Consider the following 21754-nt stretch of genomic DNA (forward strand, 5'->3'; position numbering starts at 1 on the left):
ACCTATTGTAGCCATAGGGTTTTTTGACCTTGATAAATAGACCAGTATGCCTAATTTTTTGTTTTTTTGAATTGTGTCTTCTGTTTTAAAAAGGCTATGGTTGGGATCAGGGATGTTAGGTAGTCCATAAGTATGTGTGACACACACTACAGGCCTAGCCAACAAAAGCTCCATATTATTGCCTTTTATATGCACATAATAACATACAAGTAGCCCACAATATGTGTCCAATCAATTATTCATGTAGTATAAATTGCAATTGCATAGACATGTTTACCTTAGTAGACCATAAAATAATGTGACTAGATTGAATTGAACTCCAGAACCCCCATAGCACATTCTAGTGTAAAGTGGATAGATAGGCATTTCTAATTATTAAGCACAATTCCAGACATGACAGAACATAGATCTCTTCACAGGTATGGAACTTAAATCTGGTATTTATTTTTTCAACAATAAACAATGTTATTACTGCATAGACTTGTTACATCAGTCAAAAAAGCTGTAATGTTAATAACAAGAATAAATGTCTGTACATTGTAGAAATTCCACTAGTAAAATACAGTAGCTCCCAAAATTCTTACTGGTTACATGAAATTCATTAGACGTTTCATTTACACATTAGGCTGATATCTGAGCAAACACTTGGCATTTATATAAAAAAAGCATTTCTTTGAAAGAAGCCTAGGGTTTACAAGATAGACGTTTCATGTATTTAACCCTCTTTGCATTCTACACGGTTATGCAAGTGCTGGGGTCGAGCATCGTGATGACTTTGCAATGTTTATATACATGATTATAATCTCCATACATACAATAACGGTCTGCGCTGATCCCTACTTGAATCAAAAGAACTGCAAATGGACGTTTTTTCAGGGGGGAAAAATCATAAATATTTTTATTTATATTCTAGTTACATTATTAAAATGATCCATTTGGCAATACACACAATGGGTCTCATTTACACTTAGGAGTAAATCCAGTTAGACTGTGCAATTTTATACCTTGGCAAAACCATGTTACACTGCATGAGTGACAAATTTAAAATGTGCGGACAGATTTGAAGTTGATGGGGGGAATTCAATTGCCAGCGATGCGGCGTGCAACATCACGCTGCGCACATTGCCGGCAATTGTGGTAGAAATCGCCTCTCATTTGAGGTGTGCGGAAAAATGAAATCGCCACCATGAAGTGTGTCCGGAACATCCGTGAGACTTTGTGTGCTACAGGCATGGAATTGTTTTCCTAGCATGCAACAATGCTCTAGCATCACAACATGGCTTATCCAATACAGACAGCATTGCAGTACAATGACATGTTAATGGAGATTGCACAGTAAAATGTTAAATCCGCTTTCTTGACTTTTAGTTTCTTTTGTTGTGGTAGCAAGGCATCCACGCTGTGACATCATTAGGAGTGCTTTCTAAATCCTTGTAATATCTGGTAATGACCCCACATGATCCAAGGTGACCACTTATCTTAACGGGCTTTTATGCCGAGCAACAAATAATAATAATAAAAAATCCCATTGGGTTTAGGCACCACATTACATCTGATAGGTAATATAACATGTTTATGGACATATTTGGCCTATTAATAAGAGGGATGGTTAGTAAATAATGCCCTGAAGGTAATACACAGAGCAGGGGAGTCACATGGGACTCCTAATCCCCGCAAGTTAGAAATGACAAAGCTGCAGCAAATGCTGCTAAAACAGGGCTGATAGGATCCCTGCAGTTTACATAAACATACCTATTGATGCCATAGGTCATGGGGGTGCTCCCAATTACATGTTGTCGCCTTCTTCATGCTGATACCCTTGTCTTTGATTTTTCGCATTATCTATTCCCAAAAGACCCTTTTTTTTTGTCCTCTATAAAAGGGTATTGCTTGAAAATAATTGTGTGTAAATGACAAATGGGAGCCAGAAGTGTTTATATTGTCACAGAATAATACATGAAAGGAGAGACATGAGCCAGCTCAGTGATTCTATACCCTCTCTCCTGAGGGAATCCCAGCCAGATGCCATTTCAGTAGCAACCAATGGATTACCATGTGTCCACTTCCCAGGAAAATGTGTCCTTGGTGCAGACAGTTTGCCTTAAAAACGATACATGACTCTAGAAGCGCTGACCTAATATAGTGTTAGTCTACAAACCTACTGCAGTGACTTCAGCACAGTATCTGCATGTAAAACAGAGAACAGGAAACGCTTCAGAAATCGTTATTGTAAAATAATATTCGATGTGAATGATGTCTCAAGTAGCTGCAGCTTGTGGCATATTACTCCCTTTATGTATTGCTGAGGCTGCTGAGACTTGTTGTCCTGTAGTAGCTGGAAAGGTCGTCTCTTAGACTGGGTTATCAATATTGGCTCATAACCAGTATTCTCCAAATGGGTAGAAAAGAAACTAAAATTGAATAAACTGTGTTTGTCCCTAATTGTACAGTGCTACAGAATTTGCTGGCGCTATAGAAATAAATGTTGATGATGAACAAAGCGCTCCTTGCTCTCCAAATCCTGAATCACCGTTATCTTTGTATTTATTTGTCAAAAGTTAAAAAAAATAAATCTACCATTACCACATTTTTTTTTCTTTTCTTTTTGTTTTCTCAGTTTTTATTTCATTTTATGTTTTGTGTACAGCAATTAAATGATGGAAGTATTGTTGGAGAATACCTTGTTTTACCTCCATTTATTTCAATATTAACACTGGATGTATTAAATAATACAACAATATAACATTTTTTTTTCAAGCCATCACTTTGGGGACACCTCACTTCCACAATGTTTCAGATTGATATTATTTGACACAGTGTTTCTGCCCCCATAGTGTGTGCCCTTCACTCACTAGTGCCAACCTTCCTTACTTATATTTTCCTGTGATGTTTCAGTAGAAGTAAACATGCAGTATCCAATATTAATTGTTTCCATCATACGCTGAAATTACACTTGAAAACTACCCGATCCCTTGATCCACTTTCCGTGTGACCCTCAATTCACCAGTTAATCTCCCTTTGCCTCAGGCACCAACAACATTGTCTGGGTGTAGCAAGCATCACCAATAATATTAGAACAAATGTTACGGTTATTCCTGCTATGGAGCAAGTCCTCACTACCCTTAGCTTTGGGGAACTGTTTATCTGTTTGGTAGAGGACTGAGAATATATATCAGCTGTTTGTGTTAATTTCTAAACTATTCTACAAAAATTCCAGAATTTGATTGGTTATTATGGGTTGGCTACAGTACTATATGTGTTGCACAGTTAGTTAGGTGTCACTGGCCTTTGAATAACACATGTTGAGATTGCACTGAAATAGAAAATAAGTTTCACATGTGGTTGTTAACTTGCGGTTTTACCCCAATTCGGGAGGTCAGTTCAAGTTACTCCATTGAAAAAAATCTGTTTACCTTATGCATTGAATGTGTCAGGCAGCATTTTAGAAAACTGTAACACTCCCCAACACATGTAACACTGTGAGTTAGTGTGGGCTCATTGGAATATTTCAAACTCCTTTTGGTGTTTGTAGTAGCATTAAAAATGCTAGTACAATTCATTAATTGGATGCATGTGAGTATAAGGACCTATGCGCCACTTTTTGTAAATGTCCCACTTTGTGTTTCTAAATGAATCCCGGGCCTACAATGTGTGTGTTCTGCTTGTGTGTGGCAAGTTTAAGATGACACTCTAATCATCCAGTTGTATTCAACAAAGCCAAAATAGAGCAGGGTAGTATTGTTTACAATAGCTGGGTGAGGCTCACAGACACTGGGTTGTTGTGGAAGAGATCAGATATAATTGTTGATCTTACAAAAGCAACTTCATTACAGGAAGGGAGTATAATGACTGCTTTCTGCAAGTTAGCTTGATGTCCTTGCATTGACTTTATTTATAGGATTATTGAAATACACTATTAAAAAGAGGGTTGCAACATTGGAGCAAGTTGTTTTCATGAGGTAGACGTCATACACTGCTGTGGATGAAGCAGGATTTTCTAGTTACGTGTTGCAACTACCAGTATAATCTAGCTTGTACTGTTTATGCGATTACTCGTTTATGGCCAGATCGAATACCTAGAATTGAAGCATTAAAACTTGGTGGAACCTGTACTTGTGTTCTATATTGTGTTGATGTCATGCAGCTCCTGTGTATGTAGATAAGTATACAATGTATCATTCCTCCCCTGTTCAATATGCTGTATGGCTATAATTGAACTTTGTGTTCAGCGTGTAATAGGAATTTTATGAATAATATATTTTTGCTTTATAAATATAGATGTACTTTTGTGAATAGAAATGACGTAAACAACCATTTCTATTATGCCTTTTTTTTTTTTTTAATAGTCTTTTATGTTGGAGATATTAATGTCTATTGTCTTTGTGAAAACATAATGTACATTGCAGTTTCTCAATTACTATTGTTCATGTTAACCTCTCTTGACGTATTCATTTGAATCACAATTAATAAAGGATCTATTTATTTTGGGTCAACCTATCCTATTTATAAGGTCAACCACTTGAATAGTAAATTAAGCTGGTCCCTCACCTAGCACTGTTACTTTGGTGGCAGCTCCACAATCATTTACTTTGCTGTTGATGGCAGTTTTGAATATGGCACCTGATTGGTTGGCCATTGTACCTGTCCAGTCAGGTGCTGCACTCACTACAAATATCCCGGCACTAGAAACTGTCCTCACTTACAGTAGTGCACAGTGGTGAATTGTGGGTGGCAGCGCTAGTATCTTGGCTCTGATTCTGACAAGGATGATTTGTGGAATTTGTATGTTCTATATGTGTTGTCTATCCTACCACCTCCTGACCACCTTATCCGTTACCTCCTTTTCCTCTCCTGCCATCTCCATTTTTTCCCAGTTGGACCTACTGTCTCTCACCACCAATGTGTAAGCTGTCACAGACAGGGTCCTCTCTACCTATTGTCCCATGTCCGTCTACTGTATGACTCCCTTGTCCCTTGTCTTGTCTATGCTGCACTCTGTGTGAGTCCCCATAGCATTACTCACACTATTCTATGCTAGTTAGGTGTATAACCATCTTTTTGTTAATTGCTTACCCTACCGGCGCTACTGAACCTGTGGTGTCTCCATTCTTTGCGTGATTTTTCTGTGTGCTCCAATTTCCTCTTAAAATTGTACATTGATTGGTCAGTTTACTTGGCCCATGTGTGTGTTCGTGCCAGTGGTAGGCAATAATATTGTAAGATCCAGGAACTGATAGCACAAACATATTATGCAGCACTTTACAATCAAAGGCTAATAAATACAAGGTAGCAATATAGGTATTCAAAGAGGCATCTACTAAGAAGGGTTTTGTTCTAAATTGCCTAATTTAAATACCTATTACTAGTATTCAAATTCTAAATTTTGTGGATGCTGTCTTTTTGGCACATTGTTTGTATATTAATCTCTTATAACGTTTAAACTATCTAACCCAGGAGTGATTGACTTGTTGTGTCACATATCTAGAATAGGACTTCCCTAGCAGGTGTGGTGTAAATAGCACGTTAAAGGTGGATCTAGTAGGTGGGGATGTCGGTCACTCCTTGTTCTGTCATTTGATCAGTTGATGATTACTCTTTAATTACTTAAGGTAATAAATGGTAGTAAGTGATTAATTGTTCAACTGTTAATTATGAGCAAGAGGAATATTTGCAGAGAACAGTTCTTTCTTTTATACAGTTTTCTGGATGTAAAGTCATGTGTTTCATAAGGCTGGTTACATGATCAGCAATGTTTGCTTATAGTGTGCTTTACCCTTTTTAGATCGTCTAACTGCTTTATCTCTAAACATTGTTGCACCAGTCATTATCTCTCAACATATTTAAATTTGGTCTGGCCATTGAAAATAAAAACCATGGGATCCATCTGCGGAAATGTACTTTATTTTTATATAATCCATCAAACAGTTCAAAGATCCTCTCTACAGTATTTTGTATGTTTTTGTATATGTATGGGTATCGAGTGTGGTATATATTAACTATAAAAGAGGACGTGTTGCTTACACACAGTTTGAAAGCTTTGCTATTTGTATAATATTTATGAGAATGCAACAGGAACCAGTGACATCACTGAAGCATAAGGTATTGTGGGTACCATTTCTTTATTTTGACTCGGCAGAGGGCCCATAATGCCGCAGTCTTACTCTTGGTTTCTTCGAACACATGACCTCTGATAATGTTAAAATAGATGACCCGAATACAGGTGATGCACAAAAAATAGATACGTTTCTTATAGTACCATAAATCCCACCTGGAGAAGCGTGTTGGCCTCAGTTCAGCATAAACTGAATAATAGCAGACAACGGTATAAGAATACTCTCTGGTCATGAAATGACCTTGGGACAATAGTTTCCCTCTGGTCATATGGTAAACTATTCAGTGTCACAGTTAGTGGAAGGATTTGAGTACAATAGGCAATGTCATTTTAGTCTTGGAACTATGATCACATTAGTGTTTACGAGAAAGCCGTACAGCAGTCCATGTCATTTTATAGCTAGCTCTATGGGTGGATAATTGTTAAAGTAAAACATTTAAGTAAAATATATATTCTACACGCCTAACAATTTCCTTACCACAAATGTCATGCTGATAGAAATAGGGAATGATTAAATTAATCTGCAATCATCCCCATCTCCTAATATTTCTTCCTAATAATTTGTACATACATGAATTTACATTTAATATCTTGAAATACCTTCTTCTGCTCCTCACCTGTTATGCATTGATTCAAGACTCAGGTCTCATGTATTCCCTAGAGTCTTGTGACCCCCCCCCCCCCTGCCCCACCCAAACAACACCCATGGCATTTTTTATTCTGACCCATAGTAATCCGTAATCATTGCATATGTGATATCTATGTCAATATTTTCAACAATAGGTGATGTCCTTTCAATCCCCTGTCTGTCACTATCCCTGCCCCTGCACTGTGATTTTCTGGTCTCCTCTGACTCTCGGTATAACCCGATCATCATTGTGTTATTATTTTTCCTGAAGAGAAAGCATCTGTCTCTATCCCTTCTATTGATGCACACTGGAATACCTATAGCACCATTGTGCTCTGCTTGACTACTCTCACTGTACAACATTTTACTGCCTCAGCCAATTGTTCATGATGACCTCTGTCTCTTTCAATAAACTGCAAAACCACAACCGCGCCATCTCCAAATCACTAAATTACCTTTTCTTTTTATGCATCCTGATTTTCCAGTATATGCTGTATAGATGAAGCAGAGTTTAATGGGGTGTACAGCTGCCCCCCCCCCCTTTTCCCCGGGCTGGTCCCATAGTGGGCTACCTGGGGCTGGGCCACCTGCATTTTTTTTCCTTTAAGATGTTCCTAACGGGATGCTGAGTTGAGTCTTTACCAGCCTTCCCCGGACAGTGCACCATGACACACAATGATTTTTGCAGTTAACTCAAGTATCCTGAGCTATTTACAGATAAACAATCAGAAAAAGACAGAATGGGCTCTAGAAATTCATGGTGTACCATTCACTAAAATAAATTCTGCTCCATCTCTACATTCCAATGGATTACCAACCAACATGCCTATTATAATAAGAGGGCATTGTTCTGAGCCACCCAATGAAAAATGCCCACCATAGGACTTTCAAGCAATGTCTGCTAAATGCGGCAAGGCTCTAAAAGAATTTAGAAGCCAATAAAGGCACTTAAAAAAGAGTTTATCTTCTAATTTATATAACATAAGCTGATACCAGAACTCCACCACCTTTGTAATTGTGGAAATCAGACAATTGCACAACCATAATTAATTACACTGATTGTCTCACTTCGAGTCATTATACAAAACTGCTTGTTCCACAAATTGACCCTACAGTTCTCTGTGCCATACACCACTGCCACATATTATATTTTGTGTGCTGTAAATGTAATAAGAAGTCAGTATGTCTTTTTTTCTATGTTGTTTAGCTTTCCATTGTCCGGGATGCCCCACAGAGCATTCCCTATTTAAATAGTAATAATAATCTTCCATTTGCATATTGGATACCTACTTTAAATGGATCATCTCGAGAGATCACTGCAGTGATGATAAAAACATTATTTGGCTTCATGAATGTTACCCACGTTTGTGCTCCGGAATTGGCACTGTCAGCTAAACATTTTTGAGTACAGAAAAAGATAAATAAAATGTAATACATGGCATATAATGCAAAAATTATATATCTACTATATAAATGCCTAGTGGCGTGTGTAAAAAAAAAAAACAACAAGCTGCAGCGCCACCTGCTGGGCAGAGTTATACACTGACCTATATATTTCTTGAAGGAGAAGTGACAGTTGGGAGTGGTTGGTGGTTGCCGGGGGTGACAGTGGGGAGTTTTTAACACCTTAAGTAGCTTGATGAAGGATGTGGCGATGAAGATGAAGGATGAGGTGATGGAGAAAAATGATGAGGTGGTGACATGTGGACAAAACCACGTTAAAAAAGGGCGCTTGCGTTGGGAAGTAACACTCTTCCCCTGAGGAGGCCTGGGCTAGGCCCAAATGCATGACAAGAACTTTTTTAACACCTTAAGTAGCTTGATTTGACTAGAATGCATGAGTATCATGCACGGGTTAACTTGTATATGTGTGTGTGTGTGTGTATATGTATATATATATATATATATATATATATATATTATATATATGTGTGAAAATTAAATGTTCCCACCATTAAGTGCCTTGTAATTTAAGTCTACTAACATTTGTCCATGGGAATGTTTTAATATTAGTGGATCAAATATAAATTGAAAAATATTGAGAAACCACTACAGTGCATGACATACATGAGGAGGCATGTCTTAAATACGTAGTATGACATGGTATTCATATTGTGTTGGAAGAGTTATCAGGATAAAGTCCTCCAACCCAGCCTAGAAGCAGCATCTTGCCAACATAGGACTTCATTTAGAGTCGGACACAAAGTCAGTTTCAGGCATATGCTGCACATTTCCAATGATGGACATGCGCAGTAAGCAACAGTTCCCTGCAGTTCCGTCTGCATTTCAGATGCTTTGTACACTGTGACAGCTTGTGTCTCAGTACGAGGGAAAGGGCGAAACACGGAGTTATGTAGGCGTGACCATGAAAAATGTAGATACTATGGGAGTCTACCCGCAAAAACTACCCTAGTCCGATCAAGACGCAGGCGGAACACACGTCAAAAAAGACAGAAAAACTGCGTCAGGAATTAGGTGGCGCAAGTAGCTAGCTGTAGGAACTGGTCACAACTTGGTAGGGTATTATGAGTTGGACGCAACTGGGGTTGCATGCCACTTGTAATACTCTACCAAGCTGCAGCACACTCCCACTCCTGCTCTTTCATGTACGTCTTAGACACACGTTGCGTCCGACTCTAAATGAGGCCTATAGTGACTATAAAAAGTATTCACCCCTTTACAGTCACGTTCTATTTTGTGAAATCAAAATATATTTATATGGTGTTGCTTACTGCTGATCATTTCAAACTACAAAACAACAACTTTCCTTAATTAATTACAAATAAAAAGCAGAGAATGTATTGTATAAGTATGTGCCCCCTTTGCTAACCCTAAATAAGCCTTGGAGCAATCAGTCTTCTGAGATCACACAATTATTGATTGGAGTCCATCTGTGTTCAATTAAATTGTTGCATTTGATGTCCCAGTAAATACAACTGACTGTGAGAAGTCCCACCTTTGGTTAGTACATTTCCAAGCAGAAGTTTCGTCGTGAAGATCAAACAACATTAAGAGCAAATTCGAGAATGAGGTGTAGAAAAGCACCAATCTGGAAGGATATAAAAAGCACTGTGAAGTTCATCTCAAACATATGGTGAAAATATTTATATGTAAAGAACACTTTTTAAGGAGTCAGAATTAGTCTTTCATGGCCCACGTACTTCGCAAGTCTGTAATTATAGGAGTGTGGTGAAAAGAAGACTGTTGATTTGAAGTCATATTTTGACTGATGATCTCTTTGAGTGACCTTCATTCCATTTCATTCCACAAATTAGTTTGAAAACAAATGGCAAAAAATTAACAGTTCCAACCATTTCAAAACATATTTTTGTAAGAAGAACAATTATTGGAATATTTCCAAAGTGTCCAAATGAAGAACTTTAAAGCGGAGGATTGTGTGCCATACTTGCCAACTCTCCTGAAATCCGGGTCGGTCTCCCGGACTCCTGGGAGAGCAGGCAAGTCTCCCGCATCCCACAATTCCCTGGCCAAAATAACACGATTCACGGTGAATCGCGTAATTATGGCACTGCCCCCCCCCCCTTTCCCCCGTGAAAAAACAGCATTTCCGTCGTAGGCGAGGGGCCAAAATGACGCGATTGACTGCATCCCACCATCAAGGGCACCTCATTATATGCAGGTCCTACATGACCTATATGCTTTAAATACCATTAAAATGCAGTTAATCAGATGTACTCACCTCCCAGGTATAGGGGTTTACATCTAGCAAGGGCTGGCTTGTGAGCCACATCCAAATGTGCCTTAAATAGGTTTAAATATGGACATGCATATGCCCAATTTATGTGCATTTATGTTTTTTAACAAACGTACAATACGTACGTTTTGCATGCCGTAATAATTCAGGCCCATAATGTATGTAGTTACTAAAAATATAATGGAAATATAACAGATTTCAAATTTGTGATGTGTACAAAATAATATTTCATGATTAATTATAAGCTCAGTAGTTTGAAATAGCCCATATCTTAGGTTCATAACTATAGCCAGTCCAGTTGACAATGCACTAGTCACTCAGACTTAATTTGTTAGAAGTGTCTATTACTTTTTCCACTGTGATAGAAAAACATAGTTTTGTCAGTTACTAGATATTGCCTCTATGGGGCCGATGTCTGGCTGTGCAAATTGCCACCTAATACTGTACGGAATCTCTGCTTCTTTTCTGCGCACCACTCTGGGAAGCGAGGAAAAATAAGCGAGGATTTCTTGCCTGACATCGCCTAGATATGTCTCCACAAACTGTTTTGGAGAATCTGAATTGAATCTACACCTGTTACTTGAAGCTGAGACCTGTGGCTCTTGGTGCTAAAGGAATCAATCTGTCTATAGTTCCGCACCATTGAGGACTCATGGACAGAGTGAAATATGCTCGTTGTGACCATGACTCACTCTCCATATGTTGACTCCTGGATGAAGGTCTCAGGTGGACACACTGTTACACTATATGTGTGTGGAGGAGTTTTCCAAAAGTGGGAATCGTATACATGTATATTCCCATAGGTTTTGTGTACATAATACATATGACTGTGGTTCTCCATGCATTATGATTTTGCGTGTTTCCATTGTTGTCTCTTGGAAAAACTAATTCATGCAGACATTGGTATTAGTTTTCTATAATATTATGAATCATGTTATGATAATAGGTACATTTATGCAGGAGAACTGATGATTAGTGATGGGCCTCCCATACTAACCTGTTTCCTAAACTACACTCTAATGTGACATGTATTTCTGCATTGTAAATGGCCTTCAATAAATTTGAACCAAATGAAGCAAAGAGACAAAGTCATTATAGTGAGGACTGCATTCCAAAATACATAATTTCGGATAGTTGGCAACTATCAATGACTTAAAGATATATATGGATCCATCAAGACTTTAGACTGTGGGTCATAAGGCCACTAAACTGGGGATAAGGAGAAGCAACAGACAGCAAGTGATGCATGTTGTTAAACACATAGGACATTTCGTGACTGCGATGCATTATCATACTCCCTGCTAATCATGCTTCTTACAAACTGAAGAGCATGCTATTTGCTGCTTATTTATAAAGCAACATGATACAAGAGAGTATTATACACATTGGGTAATATTGTGAAAGCAACATTTCTACTTATGCTCCATTATGTAACTGGGCAGAATCCCATTTACAAAGCTCATAAACAGGATTATTTTGCAGTCAGCTGTTACACAACTTGTCACTTTTTTACACACTCAGTTACAGTATGACTCATCTTGCACTGGTTGGAGTAGCAGACAGTGCAGGTTGCTGTGCAGCTTTCCATCAGATAACATTTAATCAACTCATTTGTACAATATTAGAGATGTAATTTTGTCCATTCAAGAGCTTAACTAAAGTCACCTCGACTACCATCACATCATGTAAGGCATTTCCAGAATTACTTTTTTAGCTATAGCAATGCATTTCTACCATTTATTTTGCTTCCTAAACTCTCTTTACTTCGGATGTAAAGAGGAATAATTGTGCAGCCTTATAAGCTAAAGGGCTCAGTGCTGTTAATGGATGTGGCAGTGGCTTTGTGCAGAGAGATGAGGATGGATGCAGCAATCTATGGGTCACTGCACCAACATTCTCTGAATCTCAGCTGTTTCAACAGAAGAAGCTGAATAATCATTGCTTCCTGCATATGCAGCCCACTGGGCTTCCACAGGCAATGAAATCCTTGAGCCTGATCATTATGAGCTGTGTTATTTAAGTGCTTCGGGAGGGCTCAGAGCTATGAAGACCAATGGTAGAGTTGCTTCTCTTTTAATTTTGCTGCCTCAAACACTTCCGTTTTCATGATGAGTACAGAGCTATAGGCAAAAGTGATAACTACCCTGGCGTAAGAGTAAATGCAGTGTATCTATTCACTTGGAATTAGTGTCTTTGTGCCTCATGCTTCAGTGCTGTCATTAGTCCCTAGTGAATTGATTGACTACTAAACATTGTGATATGAGTACATTTTTTTTTTTCTTGACAATTACATACAGGGTCCAGGTAAAACAAACTCTGGTATCTGTTTTATTAGACAAAGACTTGGAACAATTGTATAGCTTAGTGGAATATGTTTTACACATAAAATAATGATTTCCCAAAATCTGAACTATTAAGCAATTGGCTCAAATGAATTTATAAAGTGATATCCACAGTCTAGCCTTGATTTATCATTTCCCTTGTAGGATTTATTACACATCTTAAAACATTTACAGGGTGACAAGTATTTTACCTGTATGTCATCATCCATTTTTTTTAGGTCAGGGCAATTAAGACAGAGTCAGTACAGATCAAGAAAAAGAAATCCGTTACTGAGAGCGCAGCTTGGGTGATGGACATTAAAATGCATAATTATAGAAAGAGCAGTGTGGGCAAAGATCAGGCCCTTTGGTCATATGTGATGTATTTTGCAGTATAAATCATTGGGATTTGTGTACAGCAGCTGCACAGGGAACAAGGCTCAGTTATAATAAGCTGTCATCGTGCTCTCATGAGAGAGACATTTACATTTTTTATTTTAAAACCCTTCCTATTCATGCATTAAAACAGGATGAAGAAGCGACTACTATTCAAGTAAGAGAACAAGACCAAGATGTTCTGGTGCTTAAGAAAGTGTCGTCAGAAAGGCCGGCCTCCACAGCAGGGAGTGGCGAGGGTGATTGGAGGTAAGAGTTTCTCCTCTAGGCACACAGACACACACAGATAGACAAGCACAGGCTGACTGCAGAGCTCTCAGCTGCCAGATGGATTTAGCTAGCAAAGATAGAGCGGCTTCAGGCACACATTGCACATTGTAGGGGATGCCTTTTGTCATTCAAACATCACAATGGGAAGTTCGAAGCTGAGGATCTTTGATGCTCACACGGATGAGAAGCTGATAGCAGCTTTTACTGTCAGAGAGCTTCCTTTGCCCACATTTGATGTGCCTTATTTTAAATACATTGATGAGGAGGATGAGGAGGATGAATGGAGCAGCCGCTCTCAGTCCTCCACTGAGGATGACTCTGTGGACTCTCTGCTTTCTGATAGGTACATGGTGGTGTCTGGAACCCCTGAGAAGATTTTGGAGCACCTCCTGAATGACTTGCACCTGGACGAAGTACAAGACAAAGAGACAGGTACGATAAAGAAAACAGCTGTGAGCGCCTTGCCCTGTACCGATGCCAACGACCTCAAAGCTTTGCATGCCACATTGTGGTCACAGAGAATAAAACATGTCCTTATTATGCCACACAAAGGACTGAGCAGTGGTTATTGCAAACCACATAAAATAAAATAGGAACTTTAGATGGCAACTCAATACTCACATTACACTCACACAAATTATTAACAGACTTAGAACAGCGCAGAATTTTTAATCTTAAAATGTAGGCCACAGCAAACTCTTTTTCTAAGGCCAGAACAAGAAAACCATTATCTGCTGCAGAACTTATTGAGCCACAAAGCTGACAATCTATTGTGCTTCTAGACATAACAAACCTCTGATGCACAAGAGGTTCTGTATGCAGCAGTTGTGGTTTTTCTATTAATAATTGGCTATGTAGAGTTCTGTGTATTTCAGTACTGTCTCTGTAATATGTGAGAATTAACCCCTGGCCATCCCCAAATCTTCCCTTTGCTCCATCATACATTGCTGCTACCATCTGTAATGCTCAGCAATTTCATTTAGCCAGTAGCAAGAATACTGTTTCCACTTACTGTGGAGTGGATTGAGAAAGTGGATAGTCACATGTTTTCTGTCATTTCATTAACTGGCGCAGAACATCTGGATTGATTGGCACCTCTCATGCGTGAAAATTGACTTGTGAACTTTTTAAAGCTTGCTTTTCCTGCACATGGCTAAATAAATCACTGCAGCGGCTTGGAGCAAAGCATTTGTGACTTAATTGTGAATGGAGCTGCAGGTTTTTTTTTTAGTTTGACAAAGAAACCTGACAAGTTTGTACTATTTTTATATGAGTTGACTAAAAGGAATCATTCCCTGCAACCAAGCTACCCCCTCTGTGGACAGCCATGTACATTCCCTGTTTGTGAGCACTCGTGTGACTGTTGTGAAGCAGAAGAATGAAAACCAAAGCTAAATGCAATACATGTTTAAATTTAATATTTTTGTGCAGTGATTCCTGTATCCATTGCTTTTGATCTTCATTATTGTCACAGGCAGAACAAGGAAAATCGTCAGTAATTACATTTGTGCATTTTTCCAATGTACTGAAGGTGACGTGTGTAGTGTCTCTTATTACATAATAATTGTTGATAAACAGAGTTTATTTTGGAAAGCAAGGGCTGGCAGCACAAGGTAGGCGTGCAGGGAATCCTTGCTTTATCATTATCTGCAATATCCTTTATTGCCTATTGTTTAGCTCAGGCCATCTCTGGAGGAACCGTCCTCAAACCTGCAGCGTGTCGGCTCTGTTCTGTGTCAAGTAGCTATAAAATCCCATGTTTCATTTTCTGTTCTTTACCTCACAAAAAGGCAAAGTGAATAAATGTCCTTGCAACACCCCCTGTCAAACTGTCATTAATGTCCTAGTCTTCATTTATTATTCATTTATTATGACCGTAGTAAAAAACAGGCTTAATAATGTAGCTTAATAATGTCTATAAATCTAATCCAACCCATTTTTGGTATTGCTATACAAGAAAACACTAATCAAGGGCCAGCTATTAACTTTAATTTTGATGGTTTCTCATTTAGTGTGTTAATGAGTTCCATGAATAGTATTTACCACTTTGGTTTTTGAGGAAATATTTTTTACGTAGGTTCATGCAGCAAGCATGGACCATCTGATGACATGCTGATAATGTGCAGGGACAGTCTGCCCTCCTCTACCCGTGGGAAATAATAGGTCATATCATTGCAGAGAGCATCCATCCATCTGCATTCCTGATTCAGATTGAGTGGCTGTGAATATTCAAATTGAATTACTCTACTAGATTACCACTTCCAGCTTTCCTGAAAACCTCCAAGATTACTGCTAATCACTCATCCAAAATCTCCCTAATACTATTACATCCTGTGATTAGTACGTGGTCTTGGGAAGTTTAAAAAATAAAACTTGGGAATTCTACATGTGATCAAAAATGGTCCTAAAAGCATATATTAGTAGATAAAGTGAAGAAGCTTATTAAGTTATTAGCAATTGAAGTAGCAGAAGTATCATTGCTGGCTGACCATGTATTAAAGTTCGTATGTAATTACTTCTATACCAGTATTGATGGTCTGCTGATAGAGATCGTTGAAGTGTGATATGTTTTATCAACAGTATTCTAGTCTTTAGCAGATTCACACTAATTGAACAAAGTGGACATTCTTAATTGCAGTCTTGATACATACCAGGAGTTGCTTCCCCCTAACAATGGTTCTGTCAAACAGGGCAGCATCAAAGAAATAATAAGAAACATACATAAGTGGTGCCATAGGGGTTTAGTAATTATGTTTATGCTTTTTTAGTTTTGTGGCACCTTATAGCTCCGAGTTCTTTTGGGAGATGCACTTCCAGTGTTCCTCAGCATTTACACACATGGGTAGAGCACATCATCTTCATGATGGATAGATATACAAGAGGACACAAAGCCAGATGTTTGGCATTCTTCTGCAGCTGGTTTAAAGGGAACTTATACTTTTGTGGCAGCTCATATAAGAAGTATCTCTTGTGAACCCTTGCCAGTGGCATCACTGTTTTTCTTTGTCTCGGACCTTATAGAGTAACCTTTTGTGAATCAAAATTGACCAGGATCAGTAAAGATGGCAGTTATGTTACATAGAAGTAAATGGTGTAGGAGACCAGGTATTCCATAATGTACCTTTAACCCTTTGCAAACCTAAGCCCCTTTGCTGTGCATCCATACCACCATCTCCATAGTGCTTCATTGCCCCAACTTTCACCTTGTCCAATCTGTAAAAATAAAAGTATATTACCAGTATTAATTCTGATCATGAATAGGCGCGTGTGGCAAAACATGTCCACATCTTCATTTGAAGTACATAGTTGTACAAAAAGAAAAAGGAAATATAGAAAGTAGAAAAAATAATATAATAATAATAGAAAAAAATTACAAACAACTTTGGCTGTACACAGAATTCCCTCATAATGTAAGTAATTAGCCTAGGGCAGTGATGGGCAACAGGACGCCCTAAGGCCGCATGTGGCCCTCTGAGCCTTTCACTTGCAGCCTCCAGCTCCTTAATATGTTGTATTGTCAGATTTGTTTATAGCTTGTAGCCCTTGTTTAAAATACCTGCTGATATGTTATTGCAGAGAGTTGTATCTTTGATTACATGTATTATGTAGAGCATTTCCTTTTGCTCATCCCTTTAATTAACTTCAGCTTTTTAATTTTTCTCCTAAAATAATGCTTAGATTTAGCCTAATTGTGCTTTAATATGGTCACAGAACTCCCCAATCTATAACTGGGATTATATTGGTCCTTTATTTCCTGAACATCTTTTGTTAAAGGATTTCTTCAACATCCTTGTCTCACCTGTTCTTGGCAGCCTTGGGATGTAACGTGATTGGTTACTCTAGCTCTGAGCCAGGAATGTGCTGCCTTCTCTGTGTTAAAACCTTGCCCCGGACCTCCAGCTTTTCACTGTTAAGAAAAGTAATCTGAGTGCTATTCCTGTGGCAAATTTTCTACAGGAAGGCCATTCTGGTCTGTCCCTCCTTACAGACACTACTAACATGCACTTGAGTAAATATTATCAATTTGAATTCAGATATATTGATCATGAGATGCCTAGAATAAGGAAATATCATCTCTGCCAGATAAATTATGTTTGGAAGGCTTAACAGTCTATAAATGTAATAAATATGAACCAAACAAACAACCCTCTTAATAACCTCTAACTTTCTCTATATATAAAGCTTCTAAGCCCCACTTTGCCCCACCATATATTAATGACACGTAGGAAGCATTAATACTTATGAACCATTCAGAACTCACTACATGCTCACTATTTGAGTAGAATGAGACTAGAGGGTGGACATTAACATACTGGGGACACAAGTTTGACTGCTGAAAGGTTTTCTTTAAAGTTATAGGTAACATAATGTGATGAAGAATAGTTTCTGTAGATGTATTAGTAAAATACATTTGCAGAGTGCCACTACCTCGAAAAATCTTAATTCCTGCTCAGAATTGTATAACTTCTTCCCCATGAGCTTGTGACTGTTTAACACCACAAGTACAGAACAAACTGTATCGTCACGTTTACACACATACAGTTCAGCTGCCCTGCGCCACTAGGGAGAAAAAACAAGCAAAGTACTTTCAAATACCAACACATTATAACACTTCTTGTTCCCTTGTACAAACTTGAATCATTTACTGTCTGATTTATGCAGCACAATAGCCTGGAGCAGTGTTAAAAACTAAGAAGTTGGCTCTTTCAAGTGGATGACAGTTGGGCAATCCCAACTTTTGGCTGCTAACTCAACTGTATAATTTTCTTTTTCTGTAGTAAATAACTTTTAGTGAGCCTACATGGTTTTATATTATAACTGTTTTCCATGTTTGCACCCGGGTTTAAAGTACCATATTAGGGGTATATTTATGACCCATCGTATTTCTCTTACGTTTGTTATCACTTATCGCATCGATAAGAAATGGTATAATGTGTCTATATAGAATGTTGAGGGGATTTTAGCCTCTTCGCAGGTTGATAAATAGGCCCCATAGTGTTATGTGATAATGATGATAAGTGGCAGAAGAATAGAGAGGGATTTACTGATGAGGGCTTACCATCTTTTAGGGTACAAAGGGTACACCGTTGAGGAAGAGTCTGGTAGGGAGCGCAGAGAATGGGGGTATATTTGGAGGCATGAGAGGTTTCAAAGAACAGGACAACAGGATTCACAAGAGTGTTTAGGTGGGACAGTCGCGTGAGTGTTTAGGTGGGACAGTCGCGTGAGTGTTTAGGTGGGACAGTCGCGTGAGTGTTTAGGTGGGACAGTCGCGTGAGTGTTTAGGTGGGACAGTCGCGTGAGTGTTTAGGTGGGACAGTCGCGTGAGTGTTTAGGTGGGACAGTCGCGTGAGTGTTTAGGTGGGACAGTCGCGTGAGTGTTTAGGTGGGACAGTCGCGTGAGTGTTTAGGTGGGACAGTCTCGTGAGTGTTTAGGTGGGACAGTGGCGTGAGTGTTTAGGTGGGACAGTCGCGTGAGTGTTTAGGTGGGACAGTCGCGTGAGTGTTTAGGTGGGACAGTCGCGTGAGTGTTTAGGTGGGACAGTGGCGTGAGTGTTTAGGTGGGACAGTGGCGTGAGTGTTTAGGTGGGACAGTCGCGTGAGTGTTTAGGTGGGACAGTCGCGTGAGTGTTTAGGTGGGACAGTGGCGTGAGTGTTTAGGTGGGACAGTCGCGTGAGTGTTTAGGTGGGACAGTCGCGTGAGTGTTTAGGTGGGACAGTCGCGTGAGTGTTTAGGTGGGACAGTCGCGTGAGTGTTTAGGTGATAGAAGGGGTGTGTCCTGCGGTCTGGTCAGTCAGCACTTTTGTCACAACTGTTGGAATACTGGGGTTATGAGCCGTTCACCAGCAGTGAGCTGAGGCCATATATGCGGCACTGAATGTGAATTTTAAGAGGGAGGAGGTTAATAAAGTCCAATTAGCAATAAAAAAAAAGATGAAATTAAGATGAAACCATGTCCATGCAGCCCATTTTAGCTATAGGGAAAATACATTGGTTCATGGTTTCACATTGCTGCCGCTGTATCCTTTGCATAAAAGCTTATGCCAGACGTTTACTTCCAAGTCACTAATTGTTTTTATTCTATTGCTATCTCTGCAGTAATAGACTCAGTGCTGTCTGACAAATGTGCACAGTACTCTGAGCTTCCGCATTGCTGGGTAATAAAAGGGGAATTGCTGATCGTAGCAGTAAATCACTAGTTAATCATGTTAACATGCCTCAGTTTAAGCTTACATTTTTGCTTTACATTTTTATTTTAAAACAATAAATTAGATTTATGCCAGCTGTAATATTAATTTAAGCTGTTCACTGCATTTTCTTGCATTGTCCTCCTAATATAAACAGTAATATTCACCAAAGAACCCTCTACCCTCTGTCTGTATGAAGACATGAGGCTATAGACAAGGCCGGAACATGACACTGGTGGGCCCTATAGCAAACATTGGAGGAGACCCTGGCAGTGTCTGTCCACTCCCTCCTGAGCCCCCCACTGTGCTCCTCTGAGCATGCGTGAGGCCATGCACAGTGGCACCAAGTGCGGGACTTCTCTGCGTATATGTCACAGACATGCTGTGAGAAGGCCACAACTCTGCTCTTCTGGGCCAGCTGCAGTCCCTACAGACTATTATAAATGGCACAGTACTCTGATGTGATTTCTGATCATTTCAAATAATATAGGATATGTTGATCTGTATATTACATAGTTGTTTATAATGAATATGACAGTGATGACACTAAACATTGGTTATAATACTGTTTAATACACTAGTGAATCTAATATATGTAAAAATGCCTGTAAATAATATCATTATGAACGGTGAATTCTGATGTCATTGCTTATAATCTATAAGTTATGATGTTATCACTTCACTGTTCCTTAGAAAAACTTGTGTATTATAAGGAATAATGCATCTTCTGCTGTGACCTGTTTAAATGAACTCTGCTTGCGGCCTCATGCATTTATTTGGTCCCAGAACTCCTCTGTGAATTATAGGTGGTACATTATGCCTTACATAATGTATAGGAGTCTATAAATATTGTATATTGATGCCACTGTATCGTCTATATTTATTACAGCACATCTACTAGACATTTTAAAGGGATTGTCCACTGCAAGTTGTTTTGGTATTAGAAGCCTCACCTTCCACTGACTGGCATTTTATATTAGCAAAGCAATATCTAGGTTTTAAAGGCATCTGATTACACAGCGTCCGTGGTTGCTCAGATGGATTGTGTTTGCACCCTGAGATGTTGCATCCTCTCCTTCAAGATTTTGCACTTGCTGTAATGCTAGTTAGAGGAATTAAGGGTTTCTATTAAAAAAACGCACGGTTAGACAAGACCTATGGGTGCAGAGTTCGGCTCACGTTATCTTATGTATACTGAGTATAGCTCTAATCTCTCTAAATACGGTGATCCTGAGATATTTCACAATAAGGAGCCTTCAGTAGCAGCATTGCAATAATACCCTGAATCTGGGCATTTATAAAGTATGATTTTAAGTCCAAAAAAGAGAAATTCAAGGTTTTAATGATTATCAGTAACTGTAAGATTGGAATAGGGTGCTTTGAGCAGATATTTACTGAGCGTTTTACACCTGAAAACTGTTAGTGGCCCTAGAGGCATAGGAAGTAGGTACACAGTAAGCACGCACAGTTACTCAGTTCTACTCTTACTTTGCATACAATACGGTACATACGCACTTATGGAAACATATAAGTTTATATAGTGTTGTATAGTCCTATACATATCAGCACACATTGTAGGTTTATCGGTTATGTTCATTAGAAGGGTACACAGTTTGTTAATAAATAGAAACCATTTCACCCAAAACTTAATATGTATTTTTGAGAGGCATAAAAATCTGTGGTCTGATACATCTGCCAGAATACCCAAAATCATTGATGATTCAGTGCCAGTGTCCTGTAGACTTCCTACACTCACCTGAAGCTCATGGAGGAGAGACAGCAACAACACCATTGCCTATGTGAATCAGGAGAGTGTAGGAAGTATATAGGAGACTTGCGTAGACTGTTGAAGGGTTCCAGTGCCTAGTTAATTGGCAGAAACCTTAGTATGTAAGATTTCAGACTTTGTCCAAACCTAGCATTGCTATCCTATACTGAATGTTATGTAATGTGCGGAGTTCCTATCTCCAAGCAGTGTTTTCCCCCACATAATGTGGTTCCACGCTGTCCCTACCTCCAAATTGCAAAACAATGGACGCCATTGCTTTGTAGTCATCATTTCTTGCACTTTTATATGATTAGTTAAAACTTTTGTTTCCTTATAAATAGATTGATAGGCCTTC

The 21754-nt window shown here is 38.9% G+C and overlaps 1 protein-coding gene across 1 annotated transcript in view; it reads left to right on the forward strand.

Moving 5' to 3' along the window:
• RAPGEF5 (Rap guanine nucleotide exchange factor 5) overlaps positions 1-21754 on the forward strand; it is a 178221-nt gene that overhangs the window by 119953 nt on the left and 36514 nt on the right. The window contains exons 11-12 of the mRNA XM_075212192.1: positions 13306-13421; positions 13786-13874. Coding sequence (XP_075068293.1) covers positions 13306-13421; positions 13786-13874 — 205 coding nt within the window. The remainder of the gene's footprint in view (positions 1-13305; positions 13422-13785; positions 13875-21754) is intronic.

This window comes from Mixophyes fleayi, chromosome 5, assembly GCF_038048845.1.
Source record: "Mixophyes fleayi isolate aMixFle1 chromosome 5, aMixFle1.hap1, whole genome shotgun sequence".
In the NCBI taxonomy this organism is placed as follows: Eukaryota; Metazoa; Chordata; class Amphibia; order Anura; family Limnodynastidae; genus Mixophyes; species Mixophyes fleayi.